General features: G+C 37.7%; 1 protein-coding gene across 6 annotated transcripts in view; it reads right to left on the minus strand.

The window, feature by feature from the left end:
• The window catches only part of ZNF713 (zinc finger protein 713), a 50784-nt gene that overhangs the window by 27408 nt on the left and 3675 nt on the right, over nucleotides 1-19701 (minus strand). For 2 of the 6 annotated variants that reach the window (XR_012913527.1, XM_012764113.2), the window contains exons 2-3: nucleotides 15595-15748; nucleotides 14647-14735 (exon numbers count right to left, since the gene is read on the minus strand). Coding sequence is in view for 4 of the 6 variants with exons in the window: in XM_012764113.2 (XP_012619567.1) it covers nucleotides 14647-14733 (87 nt within the window). In the remaining 2 variants the exon portion in view is untranslated. Of the gene's footprint in view, nucleotides 1-976; nucleotides 8316-14646; nucleotides 14736-15347; nucleotides 15749-19701 lie in introns of those variants that run through there. The other 4 variants (XR_012913528.1, XM_075995400.1, XM_012764115.2 and 1 more) reach the window with 4 other exon arrangements.

Raw genomic sequence — 19701 nt, forward strand, 5'->3', positions numbered from 1 at the left:
GTGGCTCACGCCTGTAATCCTAGCACTCTGGGAGGCCGAGGTGGGAGAATCGTGTGAGTTCAGGAGTTCGAAACCAGCCTGAGCAAGAGCGAGACCTTGTTTCTACTATAAATAGATAGAAATTAATTGGCCAACTAATATACATAGAAAAAATTAGCCGGGCATGGTGGTGCATGCCTGTAGTCCCAGCTACTCGGGAGGCTGAGGCAGGAGGATCACTTGAGCCCAGGAGTTTGAGGTTGCTGTGAGCTACACTGATGCCATGGAACTCACTCTAGCCTGGCAACAAAGTGAGACTCTGTCTCTAAATAAATAAATAAATAAATATAACACACATGGCAGTTAATATGCTGATGAGTTTATTTCCAGAAGTTCTTCTTCTTTCTTCTTTTTTTTAAAGATAACTATCTCCTTGGTAAATTTCCCATTCATATTCTGAAGTGATTTTTGGTTTCTTTGTATTGGGTTTTGGATTTCTCTTGGATTTCACTGAGCTTCTTTATAATCAATATTTTGAATTCTTTATCTGGCATTTCAAAAATTTTATTTTGGTTAGGATCCACTGCTAGAGAGTTAGGGTGATCCTTTCGGGATGTCATAACACACAGATTTTTCATACTTCCAGTATGATTACACTGATTTCTTTTTATCTGGAGAAACTGTAACTTCTTTTTTTTTGAGACAGAGTCTCGCTTTGTTGCCTAGGCTAGAGTGAGTGCCGTGGCATCAGCCTAGCTCACAGCAACCTCAAACTCCTGGGCTCAAGCGATCCTTCTGCCTCAGCTTCCCGAGTAGCTGGGACTACAGGCATGCGCCACCATGCCCGGCTAATTTTTTTTATATATATTAGTTGGCCAATTAATTTCTTTCTATTTATAGTAGAGATGGGGTCTCACTCTTGCTCAGGCTGGTTTCAAACTCCTGACCTTGAGCAATCCGCTCGCCTCGGCCTCCCAGAGAGCTAGGATTACAGGCGTGAGCCACCGTGCCTGGCCAACTTCTTATTTTTGAATTTTTCATTTGTATAGGACTTTTTTTCACCTCAAGGATGTGAGTATAATGTATGTTGAGTAGGGCAGTTTGGTTTTGCTTCTGGCTATGTTCAGTGACGAAGAGTAGTAGTAGTGGGTTTCTCGAATGCCAGTTATAGTATGGTATACAAGGTATGTGATCAGGCTCATGGCCTCTGCAAAGCCAGGGTGGCAGAGGTTATGAGAAGCTTGTCTTCTTCCCAAGAGCTGTGAACTTGTGTCAGCAGATTTTGTATTGTATTGTGCAAGTTGACTTCCAGTCTAGTAGATAGTGCTTGCAGGTAAGAGCTGGCTGTGGTAGTAGCAGTAGGACTTATGCTAGATCCGTTTTAGGAGAAGCTCTGTGGTGTCCTAGGCAATGACCTGGGCTGTGGAATGCATAGTGGTTTGGGTTCTGTGCTCAGCCTCAGAGGGAAGTTGAGCAAAGTTGGGCAGAGCTGGACCAGGCAAGCCTGTACTCAGGCTCCCCAGTGGTGGGCACAAGCAGCCACTACAATGGGGGGTTGGGGGGAGTCACCAAACAACTGGAGATATATGTGGTGAGGAGCACAGAAACAACTTCTGCACCAAGTTCCTTGTATGGGAAGGGAGGGGTGGCCCTAGCTCCTAATCCAGGCAAGTGGGTGTGGGACCTGCTTCCCTCTCACTCTTTAGAATTGGTAGGGCTCATCCTCCCACCCCAACCAAGTGAGCAAGCTGGGGCACCCAGTAAAGTCACATGCAGATTAGGTTTAGACCTAAAATCCATCCCTGTTCACAAATCTTGCTATCTGGGCAAAACTGCAGCTTTGGAAATCTCCCCCTGCTCTGGTCCCAGAGAAGGAAGAACATGCCCACTCCAGTGCTTATGGTTGGCATGCACTCCACACTTGTCACTCAGTTCTGGCTATGGGGGCTCATCCCCTGTTCCAGACCCAGAACTCCAATCTCTCTGCTGGAGACATTTTAATACCTGACACAGCACCACTGCTAGGTAGCCAAATCCTTCCCAGCTTGGTATGAGCCAGGATTGAGAATGCTATCCTCCTATTGGTCCTGGATCTGGAAAATGCCTGAGGTGCTTCCTGGTGCCTTTCCTTCTCACAGTCTCATGGCCTCTCCCCACATTAGTTTTGAGGCTAGGAGAAACAAGGTGCTCTTCCAATATTCCTCAGTGGAAAGGTGGATTACAGAGGGACACTCTCTTTCCCTCTCCTGTATTGGGACTTTACTCACAATTCTCAGCTGGAAGCTGCTATGCAAGCTTTCTACTCATCTTCTCTTCCCCAGGGATCTAAAATGTCCCGTTTTTTGCTGAATTCCCAATGTTCCTTCTTGAATAAAAGATAACAGTATGAATCTCTATACACTATTTTGCTCCTTGCAGGTGGGGGAGGCATGCTGGAGAAGCCTCTAATCTGCCATCTTAGAAAAAAATGAAAGGTATTTCTTAAATAATGACTTGAAAGTCAAAATTACTCCTTGATCTATAGGCTGCTGAATAGATATGTTAGCAGGTATGAAAACAATATTCATACCCTTGTACCTCTCCATCAGAAAGTTTGGGTCACCAGGTGCATTGTTAATGAGCACTAATATTTTGAAAGGAATCTTTTCTGAGCAGTAGTTCTTAACAGTGGGCTTAAAATGTTCAGTAAACCATGCTATAAACAGATGTGCTGTCATCTAGGCTTTGTTGTTCCATCTCTAGAGCACAATCAGAATAGATTTAGCATAATTCTTAAGGATCCTAGGATTTTCAGAATGGTATGAGCATTGGCTTCAAGTTGTATTAGCCCTTAAGAGAGTCAGTGTGTCCTTTGAAGCTTTGATATCAGGCATTAACTTCTCTATAGCTATGAAAGTCCTAAATAGCATCTACTTCCAATAGAAGGCTATTTCATCTGCACTGAAAATCTGTTGTTTAGTATAGCCACCTTCATCAATGATCTTAGCTAGATCTTCTAGACAACTTGCTGCAGCTTCTGTATTAGCACTTGCTGCTTCACTTTGCATTTTAAAGTTATGGAGACAGATTCTTTCCTTAAATCTCATGAACCAACCTCTTCTAGCTTCCAGCTTTCATTCTGCAGCTTCCTCACCTTTCTCAGCCTTCATAGAATTGTAGAGAATTAGGGCCTTGCTTTGGATTAGGCTTTGGCTTAAAGGAATTGTGGTTGGTTTGATCTTTTATCTAGATCACTAAAACTTTCTCCAAAAAAACAAACAAAAAACTAAAAAACCCTGAAAACCCCCCACAAAAACTTTCTCCAAAAAAGCAGTAAGGCTTTTTCAGTAGCACATAATTTGTATGTTCACTGGAATAGCACTTTTAATTTCCTACAAGAACTTTTCATTTGCATTCACAACTTGGATAACTGATACAAGAAGCCCAGCTTTTGGACTATTTCAGCTTTTAATATACCTTCCTCACTATGTTTAATTATTTCTAGCTTTTGATAACAAGTGAGAGATATGTGATTCTTTCTTTCAATGAAACTAGTTGTAAGTTTATTAATTGGCTTAATTTTGATATTGTTGTGTTTCAGGGAATAGTGAGCCCCTAAGAGAGGGAGACAGAGGACAGCCAGGTGGTGGAACAGACAGAACACAATATTTATCAATTAAGTTTGCTGTCTTACATGGGCGTGGTTCATGGTACTCCCTAAACAATTTCAATAGTAACATCAAAGATCACTCACTGATCACCATAACAGATATAACAATAATAATGTTTGAAATAGTGTAAGAATTACCAAAATGTGACACAGAAAGATGAAGTAAGCACATGCTATTAGAAAAAGGGGGCAACAGACTTGCTTATTGCAGGTTTGCCACAAAACTTCAATTTGTAAAAAAGGCAATATTTGAGAAGAGCAATAAAGTGCAATAAAATGAGGTATGCCTCTATACGGTCAATTTATTTCAAAAATTGCAATTTAGGATGTGTTGCAACCATGAAAGTAGGTATTAAGTAGGTGGATCTCACATAAATCCTTAACAGATTTTTACACTTTGGACAGGAGAGGGGATATTCCAGCAGGTTTAAAAAAAAAAGAAAAGCAACGAGGGCAAACAAGTTGAGAGTAGAAGGCCATGAGGTATGTTAGGATCAGAAAGGAAACTGCCTTGTTTCAGGTAAGGATTTCAAATAAAAAAGGGTGACCTCTAAATGTCCTCCATTGTCAATGCTGTTTAAACATCCCCTTTGCTCTAAAAGATTCAGACATCTCTGCCCCCCATGTATATCTCTGCTTCTTCCCTTACTCCCTACTCCATCTCCCCCAAATACCAGCCACTTCATGGGTACAATAACTTCTCAATTCTTCAGAACAGTAGAGTGTGGTATTCCAAATAAGTGTTTCTCTCCATAAGTTAATATTCAACATTTAAGTACAGTATTGGGATTTTATTTAAGTTAATTTTCATACTTTGATAATTTATCTTTCTAAAGTGTATATCAATTAAATGACTTAGGTTATTTAGAGAGAAGGCACTGAAGCTAGCAGAAATTAAATAATTTATCCAAGGACACACAGCTAGCAAATTGCAGCAGGATTTCATCTTAGGTCCTAATCTAAAGCCCATGTTTTTTCCATCATGACACAAAGTTGTCTTTTGTGCTTCTGTGAATGTCTTCCCTCTTCTTGCAATTTTTATTTCTAATTTCTATTCAACTTTCCCCATGCAGCACCAGTGGTGCTAGGTCATAGGGTGAAGAAAACTATGAATCATAGTCTATATACTTTAACACCCACATCTGCAGTTTTTTGTTTTTTTTTTTTTGCTGTTAATCATACTTCAGCCATAGTTTCTCCTTCCTTTTACACCTTCTAATGATGACTTTACAACTTGGTTACCTGTTTCTTCTCTTCTTTTTATGTTCTTCTTTTCCTGTTTTTGCTTTCATAATCTTATTGGAATTCTATTTTGGGGTAGGTAATATATTAATATGGTACAGCAGTAAAAACATATAAAAAAGTATATATTGCTACTTGGCCTTTTGGTTAAGATCAAGCGTAAGAAAGTATATAATAAAAAAAAAAAGTGAGCCAGGCACAGTGTTGCATGCCTGTAATACCAGCTACTTGGGAAACTGAGGTGGGATTGCTTGAACCCAGGAGTTTGAGATCTGGCTGGGTAACATAGAGAGATACCACCTCAAAAAAAGTCTCTCTCCTAGGCTTCTTACCTCTTTCCCAGCTCCTAGTCCCCAGAAGACAATCACTGTTTTTAGTTTCCAGTGTATTTTTTTCAGAATTCTCTATGCAAATATGAATATGCATTCTTACTTCCTCCCATTTATTTTTACCTAAAAGGTTAAGGTATTTTACACAGTACACCACCACACTTGTTTTTACCTTAACAATTAATTCTGAAGATCTTTTTGTCTCAGACCTATTAGGACATAGAAAGCTTCCTCGCATTGTTTTTGAAGTTAAAAAATTTTGACATAATTTCAGACTTCAAGAAAAGTTGCAAGAATAATGAAATCTCCACTTCTCTCCCTTTTTCTCTCTATATACAATTTTTCTGGACTGCTTTAAGAGTAAGTTACAGACATGATGCCTCTTGATCTGTAAATCACTTGGCATTAATTTCCTAAAAAAAGGAGTTCTCTTATGTAATGATAATATAATGACCAAAATCAGAAAATTAACACTGATATGGTATTGTTGTCTAAATACTTAAGATTTCAATTGTCTTAAAACAAAAGAAAATCCAAGATCATACACTTCATCTGTTTGTCATGTATCTTTATTCTCCTTTAATCTCCAACAGTTCCTGAGACTTCCTTTGTATTTTATAGCACTGACATTTTGAAAAGTACAGGCTAGTTATTTTGCAGAACAATCCTCAATTTCGGTTTATCTGATGTCTCTTCATGACTAGATTCATGCTATTTCTTTATGGCAGGAATAGTACAGAAAGGATACTGAGTTCTTTTCAGTAAATCATATCAGGAGGCACATGCCATTGACTAGTCCCATCACTGGCAATGGTAACTTTGCTAATTTAGTTAAGGTGGTATCTGCCAGTAATTTCCACTGGAAAATTACTATTTTATCCTGCAATTAATACATATTTGTGGGGAGGTACTTTAAGGCCATGTAAATATTTTGTTCCTTCTCAAACTTGCATCTACTAGTTTTAGCACCCACTGATAATTCTTGCCTGAATTAATTATAATTTTGATCATTGCCAAATGGAGCTTTTCCAATGCCATTACTCCTTATATATTATTAGTTGGCTTTCTACTATAATAAGAGGTCTCCCTTTTCATTGATTTATTTAAATAAGTGTGTTTATGGATTCTTATCTTATTCAATAAGTTTCAGTGCTTAGATTGTCTTAGGTTTAGCTAGTAGGAGCCCCTTCAAACTCAATTCTGTGTCTTTTTGACATGTCTCTATCATTCTTTGAGCACTTTGCTTTTTGGGACAGAAGGATGTTCTTTTTTCAAGGTTCATTTTTGTGCTTTCCCTGCCCTAATCCTGGAATCAGCCATTTCTCCCAGGATCCTTGGTTCCTTTTAATGAAGAATGGCATTTAGAAACCAAGATCTGGGCACTAGGTGTGTTCAGTGTTACTGAAGTGTCATTGCTTCTAGGCCCTCTCAGTAGTCAAATGTGGGAAACAGAGTTGTGTATGTGTATGCACACACAATGATGTATGTATACACAAACACATACAGACACTCAAAACTCTATATCCATTTCTATATAGAGAGTTCACACTGTTACCTCTAAATCTAATCCAACATGGAGTTTTGCTTTTAGCCTAAGGGCATGGAGTCCAAATACTTAAGTTCAAATAATACTTGGGTTAATTCCTTCTCCATTTGGTCTCCTTCAGTGTGGTTATATCAGTCATTTGAAATACAGTTTGGTTCATTTGTTTCCGTTTGTATTCAATTTTAGGCCCTTCCTCCATCCTTTTGATTTTAATTTTATTGTATGCTAAACATTAACATGGTTTTAAAAGTCAGGACTATACAAAAAAGTATATTTAGTGCAGTATCATACTCCCCTATACTTCCCCACCCATTCCCTCTACCTTTTTCACCCCATTCCCATCCAAGCCCTACAAGTAACCAATGTCATTAGACTCAGGTTTATCCTTCTGGTGTCTTGTTTTGCTCAAATGAGCAGATACATGTATATTTTAATCTCCATTTTTCTTAAAGAAAGAGCATATTATAGATATTCTTTTGTGCTTTGCTTTTTTTTATTTAACAATTTATCCTGGAAATCCCTCTACATTAGTTTGTGGATATCTTCCTCATTCTTTTTCAGAGCTGCATGGAAATACTTTGTGTGAATGTACCACCATCTATTTAACTAGTCTATTGACAGATATTTTGGCTCCTTTCTACTCTTTTTGCTATTACAAATAATGCTGCAGTGAATTATCTTGTATATGTATTATTTGGCAATTGTGTAGTAGTCTATAGAATCAATTCCCCAAATGGTACGTCTGGCAAAGAGTATATGAATCTGTAATTTTGATACATATTGTTAAATTGATCTCTGCAGGGGTGGTATCAACTTACATTCCATAACATTTATCTATCTCTGCAGAATAAACTATACCATAATTTAGTGGCTCAAAACAATAACAGGCCGGGTGCGGTGGCTCACGCCTGTAATCCTAGCACTTGGGAGGCCGAGGCGGGCGGATTGCTCAAGGTCAGGAGTTCAAAACCAGCCTGAGCAAGAGCGAGACCCTGTCTCTACTATAAATAGAAAGAAATTAATTGGCCAACTGATATATATATATAAAAAAAAAAATTAGCCGGGCATGGTGGCTCATGCCTGTAGTCCCAGCTACTCGGGAGGCTGAGGCAGAAGGATCACTCGAGCCCAGGAGTTTGAGGTTGCTGTGAGCTAGGCTGACGCCATGGCACTCACTCTAGCCTGGACAACAAAGCGAGACTCTGTCTCAAAAAAAAAAACAAAAAAAAACAATAACAATCATTTATTTTGCTTATAAAATCTGTTATGCAGACAGGACTCTAGGAATCCCTCATGTTTATACCACACGGGGTAGCTTAACTTTGGGCTGTAGGATTCACTTTTAAGATGGCTCACTCAGATGATGTGCAGATTGGTACTAGCTGTCATCTTTGAGCTCAATCAAGGTCCTCAGTTTCTCTCCACATAGACCTCTCCAGGGCTGCTTGGGCTTCTTCATGGCATAGTGGCTGGATTCCAAGAGCCAAATTCCTAAGAGAATCACCTTTTATGATTAAGCCTTGGAAGTCACACAGCTTCGCTTTTATCATAGTCACCAGCCTGCCCAGATCTGAGGGGAAGAAAGAGAGAGACCCTCATCTCCTGATGTGAAATGTATTTAAATCATATTATCAGAGGAGCCTGTGGGATGAAGGAAATCGTGCCATTTTCGGAAAATACAATCTGCTATAGTTTACCCTCTGGCCATGAAAAGTCACATCCCTCTTACATGGAAAATACACTCATCTTCCCAGAATCCTCATGTTTCATTCCATTATGGTATCAGCTCAAAGTCAAGGATCTTGTCATCTAAATCAGGCCCACATGTAGATGAAAATCTTGGAATGCAATTCCTCAGGTACATTTCTTGAATGCTATCTCTCTATAATGATGATCTGTGAACTAAAGACAGTTATTTGGCTTCCCACCCTCACCCCTCACAAACATACAATGTGGAAAAAGGAATAACTACTAGAGACATGCTCTCAAGTAAACAGCAGTCCATAGTCATTCTAAAATGTGGCTGAGCTGGACACATGTTGCCAATTCCTTAATTAGAGCTCAGGCATACTCCCTGGAAGTTATTCTCTGTGATTATTGGCTCCACCCTCTGGGATTCTGGTTTTGCCCTCTCAGTCATCTTCTCTTTTCCATGAAAAGTAGCCTATATTTGCAGTTTTCTCAGTCTGCTTTCTGCCCATTGAAGTTTGTTTTTTTGTGTTTTTTTTTTTTCTGAGACAGAGTCTCACTCTGTCACCCTGGGTAGAGTGCAGTGACGTCATCATAGCTCACTGTAGCCTCAAACTCTTAGGCTCAAGTGATCCTCCTGCCTCAGCCTCCCCAGCAGCTGGGACTACAAGCGTGTGCCACTATGCCTGGTTAATTTTTCTATTTTTAGTAGAAACAGGGTCTCACTCTTGCTCAGGCTGGTCACGAACTCCTGGTCTAAAGTGATCCTCTTGCCTTGGCATTCCAGGGTGCTAGATCATAGGCATGAGCCCCTATGCCTGGCCAAAATTGGACTTTTAGTTTACCCATTTATAATCTAACTACACTAAACAAAAGCTACACCCACAAATCTTTCTGAAATAAGCCCTCTCTCCTTTGGTTTCCCTGTGAGACTACTGCAGTACATCACCTTAAAAATTATTAGAAACTTCATGTTTGACAGAAAGAACAGGTCCTATGAGGCACTGCCTCGGATTTTTCTGAAGTTGTTACAAAGGATATTATAGTCCAACCTGGATTTGATCTTTGGTGAGAACCATTTCTGAATTTGATTATTATTAGATGCTTGGAGAGCTGTGAATGAGAAATAGTTTTTTTTTTTCCAAACTCAGTAATTTGTGGTTCTTTTATATTTAACAGTTCTTTACTTAGCTTATCTTTTTCTTCTTACATTTCACTTTAGGCAACCAGAAGCTGCCAGTTGGCACTTTCAATCTTCTACTTGAAAATCTCCTTAGTTAGATCATTGAGTTCATTAAGTATATTCTCTATCTTCCTTGTTATTGAAGGTGACAGTGTTACCCAACATTTCTTCTTCAAGGGTCTCCTTTCCTCCAACTTCTTTTTATTTATTTATTTATTTTTGAGACAGAGTGTTGCTTTGTTGCCCAGGCTAGAGTGAGTGCCGTGGCATCAGCCTAGCTCACAGCAACCTCAAACTCCTGGGCTCAAGCAATCCTGCTGCCTCAGCCTCCTGAGTAGCTGGGACTACAGGCATGGACCACCATGCCCGGCTAATTTTTTCTATATGTATTAGTTGTCCAATTAATTTCTTTCTATTTATAGTAGAGACAGGGTCTCGCTCTTGCTCAGGTTGATTTTGAACTCCTGACCTTGAGCAATCCTCCCGCCTCGGCCTCCCAGAGTGCTAGGATTACAGGTGTGAGCCACCACGCCTGGCCTCCTCCAACTTCTAATAACATCTTCCTTATTATTTTTTAAGCCTTGACAAAGGCTCTTTATGTCTCCACTAACTCTCTTTAAGGCCCTTTATGGTTTTACTAACAGTCTTTTCTTTTCCATCTTCTGTCCAAAGCTCAGTTCCAAAACCAATGTCATGTGGTTTAGGTTTTGTTTTGGCAGCACCATACTTCCAGGTATGAAAATCTGTTAATAGTTATCTATTGCTGTATAAGGAACGAACTCCAAACTTGGGGGATTAAAACACCAACTATCATTTATTTTGCTCATAAATTTGCAATTGGGGACTAGCTGAGAAGGCTTGACTGAGGACTGGAGGATTTATGTTAAAGATGGCTTACTCACAAGTCTGGCAAACTGGTGCTGGCTTTCAGTTGATAGCTCAGTGAGAGCTATGGGCCTTGGTTCCTCTCCATATAGGCTTCTCCACTGGCTGTTCGATTTTCTTCATGGCAAAGTGGCTAGGTTTAGAGTGAGCATCCCAAGAAAATGAGGTAGAAGTCTTACTACCTTTTATGATTTGACTTGGAAATCACAACACTTGACATCCACCAGTCACAGGCTTGCCCAGATTCAATGACTTCCATGTCTATGACAGATGAGTGTAAACGTCACGTTATGAAGAAAGCATTTGTGATGGGAGATATTTTGGCAATTTTTCTGAAAATGCAATCTGCCACACACATGCACAGTGTAAGAGAGCACTTGTTTCCCCACAGCTTTGCCAAGCGAGTATGTATGCTTGTGGAAAATACTAAACTTGTGGCAAATATCAAGATTGGTGATAAAATATCAGGCTTTCTCTACATTTAATTTAAATTTCCTCTTGTTATCAGTACAGATGAACATTTTTCCTGTGTTTAAGATCCATTTCATCTTTGCTGTAAATTGTCTTTTTATGTTGTTTGTACATTTTTCTACTGGACTCCCAATCTCTGATTTTGAGAAGTATTTTATATATTAGAAAGATCAACCCACTATAGTTAGAATGGCAAAATATTTTTCTCAATTGGACATGTCTTTTTACTTTATTTATACTTTTTTTTTGTCATGTAGACATTTTTGGTGTTTTTAATGAGTGCAACCCATCAATTTTTTCTTTCATGGCTATGGATATGGATCCTCAGTTGTAATTAAAAAGTCTTTCCTCAGTGAAAGTTACAAAAGGCTTCTTCCATTTTTTTCTTATATAATTTTTATGGCTTCATTTTTCACATTTAAATCTTTGAATCATTTGAAGACTATTCTGATGTAAAGTATGAGGTATACATTTCCAGATGGCTCCCCAGAAATCCCAACATCAATTACTGAATAAAGCATCTTTTACCACCAGTTTGAGATGCCACCTTTATCATTTACTCAATTCCTCATCTGTTCAACAAACATTTATTCAGTGCTTCCTACACATCAAGAAGGCTGCTTGGGATATGCTAGTGAACAAAAGAAACTAAAACTCTCTGCTTTATGAAGCTTACATTCTAGAGGGGAAAGCAGACAATAAACAGTAGATAACTGGGTAAATTATATAGTAAATCAGAAGATAAAATTAGAGTAGGGTAAGGGTTTGAGAATATGGGTGTGGGACAGTTGCAAATTTAAATAGGGTGATCAGGAAAGATGTCATTGCACAGGTGACATTTGAGAAAAATCTTAAAAATTAACAGTACAAAGGTCCTAAGGCAGGAGTGTGTGTGGTATATTCAAAGAATGAGGCCAGGGTGCTAGAATGGGTAAAAGGAAGAAAAGTAAATGATGAAGTCAGAGAGGTAGTGGCCAGATTCTGTAAGACTGTTTAGGCCATCATAAAGACTTTGGCTTTTAATTGGAGAGAAATGGGAACCACACACTTTGAGCAGAGGAGTGACATGATCTGATTTACCATCATTCTGCCATTTCCTGAGTTATATTCTTTGAAATCATCTTTTTTCTTTTGTTTTTCCCCTCTAGCTAATCTCTGCTGTTTCCAAAGCAAAGCTACCTATTTTCCTTCAACTACTAATTTTAGGCTATTTCTATTATTTAGAATACTACAATACCTTCCTAACTGGTTCTCTCTCTCTTCAATTCTTATGTCTTACAAATTCAGTTATTATATAGCACTAGGGTGATTTTTAAAGCAGAATCAGGTTGCTTATATTACTTTCCTGCTTAAATTCTCTCAAAGGTTTTCCACTGCACTCAGAGTAAAAGCCAAACATGTTTTCATTGCCACAGGCCTTGTGAATCTAAACCTGGCTCACTTCTCCAAGCTCACCTCAAGTTACTCTCTCCCTTCTTCCACTCCAACCACAGGGGCTTTCTTTTAATTTCTCAAATATACCCATGGTTTGTGCAGATGATGTTTAGTGCATGCCTAAAATGCTCTTTTCTTCTTACTTATTATAATCTCTACATAGCCTTCATTTCTCATCTTAAATTTTGTTTCCCCAGAGTTTTTCCCTGATTTCCTAATGTGTATTCATGCCACCTTATTCTTATTTTGTATAAAAAACATCTCATTTGAAAATTATTAGTATATTTGCCAAATGTCTGTCAGTTTGGGTTTAGGACTATGTCTCTTTTTCTCTATGATGTATAGCTGACGCTAAGCACAATTTCTGTCACATATTAGCTACTCAAAAAATATTTACGGAGTAAATGCATCTTCCTTCTTAACACAATAAATGGTTCTGGAAAATTAAAACTAACTCCTCTGGCTAGAATGTGGAGAAGCAGATATGCTGCCTTAGTTCTAGATGTCTTTCTATTCCTATCTTTGGGAAGTCTTACAATTAGTTAAGAATAAATAAGTTTATTCCTTAAAATCCAAAGATCCCAAAGCACTAATATACCAAACAAAAGCTCAGCTCCAGCTGTTAGTCTCCTCATTTTCCCTGCTTTTCCTCAAGTTTTATTTCCTGTCTGCAATGGGCCCTTTTTTCTCTAATCTCCAAATCCTACCTGCTGATATCAGCACAAATTCAAACTCTACCTTCTTTTTTTTTTTTTTTTTTGAGACAGAGTCTCACTCTGTTGCCCCGGCTAGAGTGCCGTGGTGTCAGCCTAGCTCACAGCAACCTCAAACTCCTGGGCTCAGGTGATCCTACTGCCTCAGCCTCCTGAGTAGCTGGGACTACAGGCATGCGTCACCATGCCCGGCTAATTTTTTCTATATATTTTTAGTTGGCCAATTAATTTCTTTCTATTTTTAGTAGAGACAGGGTCTTGCTCTTGCTCAGGCTGGTTTTGAACTCCTGACCTTGAGTGATCCATCGGCCTCAGCCTCCCAGAGTGCTAGGATTACAGGCGTGAGCCACCGCACCCAGCCCTCAAACTCTACCTTCTTGATGAAATCTTCCCTTATCCCTATAGTCACAATTAGATTTTTCCTTCTCTGAGTACCTGTTGTATTTGTTGTCTTTTGTAGTCATAACAGGATCCAACATTAAGCATTTCTGAATATTAGTTGCATGATGGGGGCTGTTAAAAATCTCCTCCAATGAGTTTACTGGCTACCTGAGGGTAATGATTATCTCATACAATTAGAAGAGTAGATGTCCTCCTATCTTGAAGCAATTGAGACTGGGATCTGATGTGCTACGCAAAAGTGTTGGTTAAAGTAGAGATCCATAAAAGGTATCTTAAGAATTTTAATTTAAAACATAAATCTATATTCATTTTCTCATCTTTTGACATAAAGCTCAGCCTTTTCTATTAAAGTGATTTTAATGACTGAGTGCCCATACCTATAATGCATCAGTTTCTGCTTCATGAAGGTAGAACAAACAAGTGACAGTTGGACAATAATACATGTATAGGAATCCCCTGAGATTTTTATGATTTTTCTTCAGTGTTTTACAGTTTTGCTCACACCTAATTTGACAGTAATTTTTTAAAAAGTGGCTGGCATTTATCAAATCTTTTCAAAGCATTCAACTAGTTTTCATAGCAACAACTCCTTGCTGTACTCATATCTCATCAGTTTATATAATACTTAATCAAATTATAGAATTATAATAATAGGCTTAAACAGGTTTTAGAAGAGATATAACAGATTCTTGACAAACATTAATTTGTGATAGTAGGTGTCTTCAGGTATATTTAATAATTCCATTAGCTCCAAGCAGTAACAGTGGCCTGGGCCTCATTCACTATGTTTACAGGAGAATAGCAAGCATTGTTTAAATTTTAGTGAGCTGTTTAAGTGAAGAATGATTAAAAGATAGTCTACTATTTCTTTTGTTTTTGTCACATCTAGCACAGATATGAGTCCAGGAAAATAAGTCCAGTGAAAATGGTAGAAGGATATAAAAGCTATACAGAGGCAGGTATATAATGTGAATGGAAAACATTCTGTAGAGATTATTTCATCTGTCACAAGAATCACCTGGGCTTTGGAATTTTGGGACTCAGAACTTCTGAGAATGAAAAAATAAAAGTGCCCACATTCTGAGAACTACAATAGCATTTCAGAAGAGGAAAACTGAACTTACCTGGGACCTGACTATCTGTGATACATCATTCATTTCTTTCTCCTCCATGTTCCCTTCCTGAGAAAGAACAGCATTCTGAGAAGGCATAACTGAGAAAAACAGAAAAGGAACATCTTGTTAATACATGATATTAAGGCTAAATTTAAATCTTGGAGCTTTTGCTTTGTGTTAGTATGGCAGACAGTTTACAGAGAAGCTCTCTAAGACATAGGCTTAAAGGCTGTGACACCCCTATTCCTCTATTACATTGGGCAATTCAATGCAGGTCTTTCTCTTCTCTGTGGTACAACTCCACTTGTTGTGGCATAGGGGAGCTTGGTGGTTTTCAGCCCTGGCTAAATACTTGTGGAAGTTAAAAAATATGCCAATGTTGAGCCCCAACTCCCAGAGATTTGGATTTAATTAGTCTGGGATAAACCTGGGCAACAGCATTGTAAATTTTAAAGTCTCCAAGTGATTCTAAGTGTACATAAGAATTACTGACATGAGGTGACACAGAGAACATATATGTTGATGGCCTATTTTTACTCTTTATCCCCACAAGGGATAAATTCATTCCTAAACTTATATTCCAGAGATCTGCCTCTCCTCTCTTCAAGGTGATCCTTTGAAATACAAAGGACATCTCACTCTTCTCATTTTTTAAAAATGTTCACCTTCCCTTTTGAGTATCTGGATTCAATCCTCCACCAGGATTATACCTCTTTGAAGTTCTTATGTTATAATGTCACCAAAGCTTTGTTCTCTTCTAGTATGACAGGAGATGCACCTGTACTAGAAGCTTCAGTATCCTTGTCAGTCCTTAAAAGCTAATTTTCCAGTGCCTTATGGGGAACAGCCACTCCCAGGTATTAAAGGTGCCCCATCTCCGATGAGAGCCTCAGGAGCTGATGGATATTCACAAGAATGACTTCTGCTTTCCAGGGACAGCCACTCTCAGAATCTTGCCTTGTTCATGCAGAGTTGAGTTGTAGGGGCTCCTGAAGGTGGCTATTACTTTTTCTTTTCTAAAAGCATCAAGCCTTCACGTACAGACTTCACTATGGTATTCAAATCTGTGTCTTCGCAGGGATCTTGTAAGACACAATTTCAGGTTGAGCACCTGTAATGAGATGCACCAGAGTCAGCAGAAAAAATCCAGCAGTTTTGGTAACCTAGGAACCTATGGAGTCTGTAAAGAGATATACAAACTATTCATTCATAAAGATAGAGCACAGTAATGTGTGGCATTCTTTAATATAATCCAGAAGTGCTTTTAGAGTTTCTCAGACTCACACATTACAAAAAGCAGAGATGTATAAATGTATTGACTACAACAAATTTAGCCTCAGTCATTTCCCATTCTCTTCTCAGAATAGAAAATTTGTGGTCCTTGACTAAAGAAAGAGTGGCCGTTTTCCTTACAAAGAGGGGAAAACAGGCCTTTTAACAACAGAGTGAAAGGTACTGTTTTGCTAATAATCAAGATAGAATATATTCTTTTTCTATTCACAAAGGGTGACCCAAAAAATCTTTCTCAAAAAGCTAGTGATGGAAATGAAAAAAGTCATTTCCAAGAAGCAACTTTCAAAAAGAGAAAACTGCAGTTCTAGTGCAATGGCCCTGCTAGTTAAGGCAGCCATTTACTGCCTAAGACATGGCATGAATCTAACATTTCACAACCAGTTCACTAAGAGGCAGACCTTTTAGGAATAACTTAAAAGCACTTTAAGAACTAGGTTGGGGAATTAATTACCAAGCATAATCACTGAAAAAGTCCCACTGTCAGAAGAACCAGACAGAAGTTATGAGAATGCCCTAATGTTTCAAACCTAATCACCTCAAAGCTATATATCTCACAACAACAAAACTACATTTACCAAGTTAGACAGAACAGGGTTTCTCCTTCATATATATGAACTGAACTCCAGATGACCAGGACTCCAGAGATTACCTACTTGAAGTTTTCCTGAAGTGCGCCAAATTAGTATCTTATGTCTGTTACTTACAAAAAGAGACCAAATCAAGTTCAGAAAATGATGGCTTCGACAAAGTTAAAATAAGTTTCTTTCCTACAAATCTTAGAGATTTTCATATGGTAATATACATTGTGAATCCAAAGGATGGGAAGTATGCAGAATATATGACGTATTGTATGCAATGTTTCCCAAATATATTTAATTTAAAAAAATTTTTTTATGGCAACTGATGGGACTAGGTTCCATAGAACATACCTGTGGAAATGCTGTTTTAGTTCTCAGTTCTTTGGCTTAAGGAAGTATCCTGAAGTTAAAGACCACAGAGCTAAGTGAAAGAGTTGGTTCTGGAACCTAGGTCTCTTAATTCATAGTCCTGGGCTCCTTCTAGTATAGTTGTCCCTCAGTATCCACAGGAGATTGATTCCAAGACTCCTGAAGATACCAAAACCCATGGATGCTCAAATCCCTTATATAAAACACAATAGTATTTCCACATAACTGATGCATACCCTTATCATCTCCAGATTATTTAAGATACCTAATATAATGAAAATGTGATGTAAATAGTTGTTATGCCATATTGTTTAGGTAATTATGACAAGGGAAAGAAGTCTACACATGTTTAGTACAGATGAAACCATTCATTTTTCTCCCTAATATTTTCTATCTGTGGTTGGTTAAATCCACGAATGCAGAACCCATGGATACAGAGGGCTGGCTGACTGTATACTCTGAAGTCCTTCTTGGTACTTATTCTTTCCCTTTTTAAGCTTTTCATGTTGGAAGGACAAATTAATTTAGCTGTAATCTAATAAGGCTGCATTCAAGAAACTTCAATTAGATATACTTAAAAATGGACATTATTTTGTAAAAATCTAACTATTATATACTTAATAATTTCAAAAAATAAAAACTCCTAATTTTAAAGTTAACTAAACTTTTAATGACTTTGTTATATCTGTTTTTTGTTGGAAAGCATTTGGATATTTGGTTGTAGCGTGGAGTTCCAGTTTCAGTTGATCCTCTAGATGAATATCAGTCATTTGTGACCTTATGGGCATCTTGATTTTGGTTAGGTAGGAGATTGTAGATTTGTAGCAATAAGTGGTTGAAAAGCAAGAAAGCATTTTTCAGGCATGTTGCCAAAGGGTATTCTACTGCATTTTCCCATATTTCAATTGGACCTTTCTTAGCATCAAACAATGACTTTAAGATGTCATCTACTTAGAACTCAATCAATTCCATCTGTAGTTCTTTAGGTGCCTTGGTGTTATCAACTAGATGAGTCTGAAATGCTAATTTGAGTGTGATGTCATGATTCTCAAAGTCAGTGAAACTTTCATTGTATTCTTCAATTAATAGGTCTGTAACAGCTGCATATTCTTCAAATGACTTGCATATATCATCCTGCTCATCAATGGGCTTTGCTAACTGGGGAAAATATTCCTCTGAAATTTCCTTTTGAAGAAGTGTTTTGAAAAAAGATGTCTTTTTTCAAAATGCTTGGATTTTTTTTTTTTTTTTTGGCCATGGACTTAGCTTTTAAATTTATTTTTATAGACTTAGTTTTACCTTGTAAAGAAATATTCAAGTCATTTTAATTTGACATGATATCACATAGAACTGCTGCATTCCTATAGACATCTTCTTTTAATAATTCATACTGCTGATTCTGTTCTTCATAAAATTTAATTATATGTTCTTGCAGAGATAAAATTTGGGCTAACACCTGTCCCTGCAATAGCCAACTCACTTTAGAACAACATGGCAAATACACACTGAATACCTCATCATTCAACTTTAGCACGCTATGAAACTGATAATGCCATGTTGCATTTATAGGAATAGGTTAACAATACTTATAACTTTTTGCAAAGTGTCACTTAAAATAGTACCTTTAGCACAGAGATTTTGCTGATGCAAGATACAATGAAAAGAAATGAGAGCATCCGAACCTGTTAATACTTTTTTTTCTAATCTGTGCAATAAACCCTTCATGTTTTCCTGTCATGGAAGGTACACCATCTGTACATACACTCACTAAATTTACCAAATTCAGTTCAACTTCACAGCATTTATCTTGAAAGCTGTCAAAGATATCTAGTCCCAGTGTTCTGCTTGCAAGAGTGCCCAAAGTGAGGAACTCTTCGTAGCAAAGAAAATCTTCTGTTATGATCCGAATGAAGTATCAAACCTGTGCCAAGTCAGCAGTATCAGTAAATTCATCCAAAGTAACTGAGTAATATATATTTTCCTTTTAAAGTATTCCACAAAGTTGTTCTGTTAAGTTGAAGGCTAATTCATGCTGCTGATCAGTTAGTTGCTGTTCCTCTTGAAAGAGGCAGTTGTTTGTACTTTGAAATGTTATCAGGGTCTAAGCATCCTACAACTTTGACAATGTATTTTTTCACAATTTCTACAATGGCTTCCCTTTTTTCACCAAGTATATAATCTACTTTATAAGTTGTTTCAGTGGCATTACTTCCAGGTTTTATTGCTGCTTGAAAGAATTGTCTTTGGTTTTGCTTTTCATCTTTTAATTTCTGCAATATAACCTTTTGCACCTCTCCCTCTAATTTAAAATATTTGTGATTCTTATGAATATTATAATGCTGATGAGCATTGAATTTCTTTAATGTTGATACTGCAGTATCACAAAGCAAGCAAATCATCTTATCTTTAGCAGAAACAAGATAATATTGTAATTCCCAATCCTCATAAAAAATCTGTTTTCTTCTTTCAATGTTCTCTTGGTCTTCTTTGACACAATGGGCTGTTAAACAGACAGAATTAAAAAATAATGTTGAGCTGTGTAAGTATTCAAAACTTCCACTTCAAGCAGAAACACAGTGTACCACTGTAAAAAGTTGATTACAGATTGGCATACTCGATCCCCATAAATTCTCTCCAACCAGTGTTGTGTGATAGTGGTACCAGTTAGGCAGGGGAAGTTAGAGCTAAATCATGAGCATAGCAGCTGTCAATTTAGCTCTTATGACTTACTAATGTTTTAATTGTGCTGGTCAATCTGGAAGGATTATTTCGTTGAAACATTTTATTCTTTGGTAGTTTAAATATGTTCATTTAAAAAATAAAT

Source organism: Microcebus murinus, chromosome 19 (genome assembly GCF_040939455.1).
Source record: "Microcebus murinus isolate Inina chromosome 19, M.murinus_Inina_mat1.0, whole genome shotgun sequence".
In the NCBI taxonomy this organism is placed as follows: Eukaryota; Metazoa; Chordata; class Mammalia; order Primates; family Cheirogaleidae; genus Microcebus; species Microcebus murinus.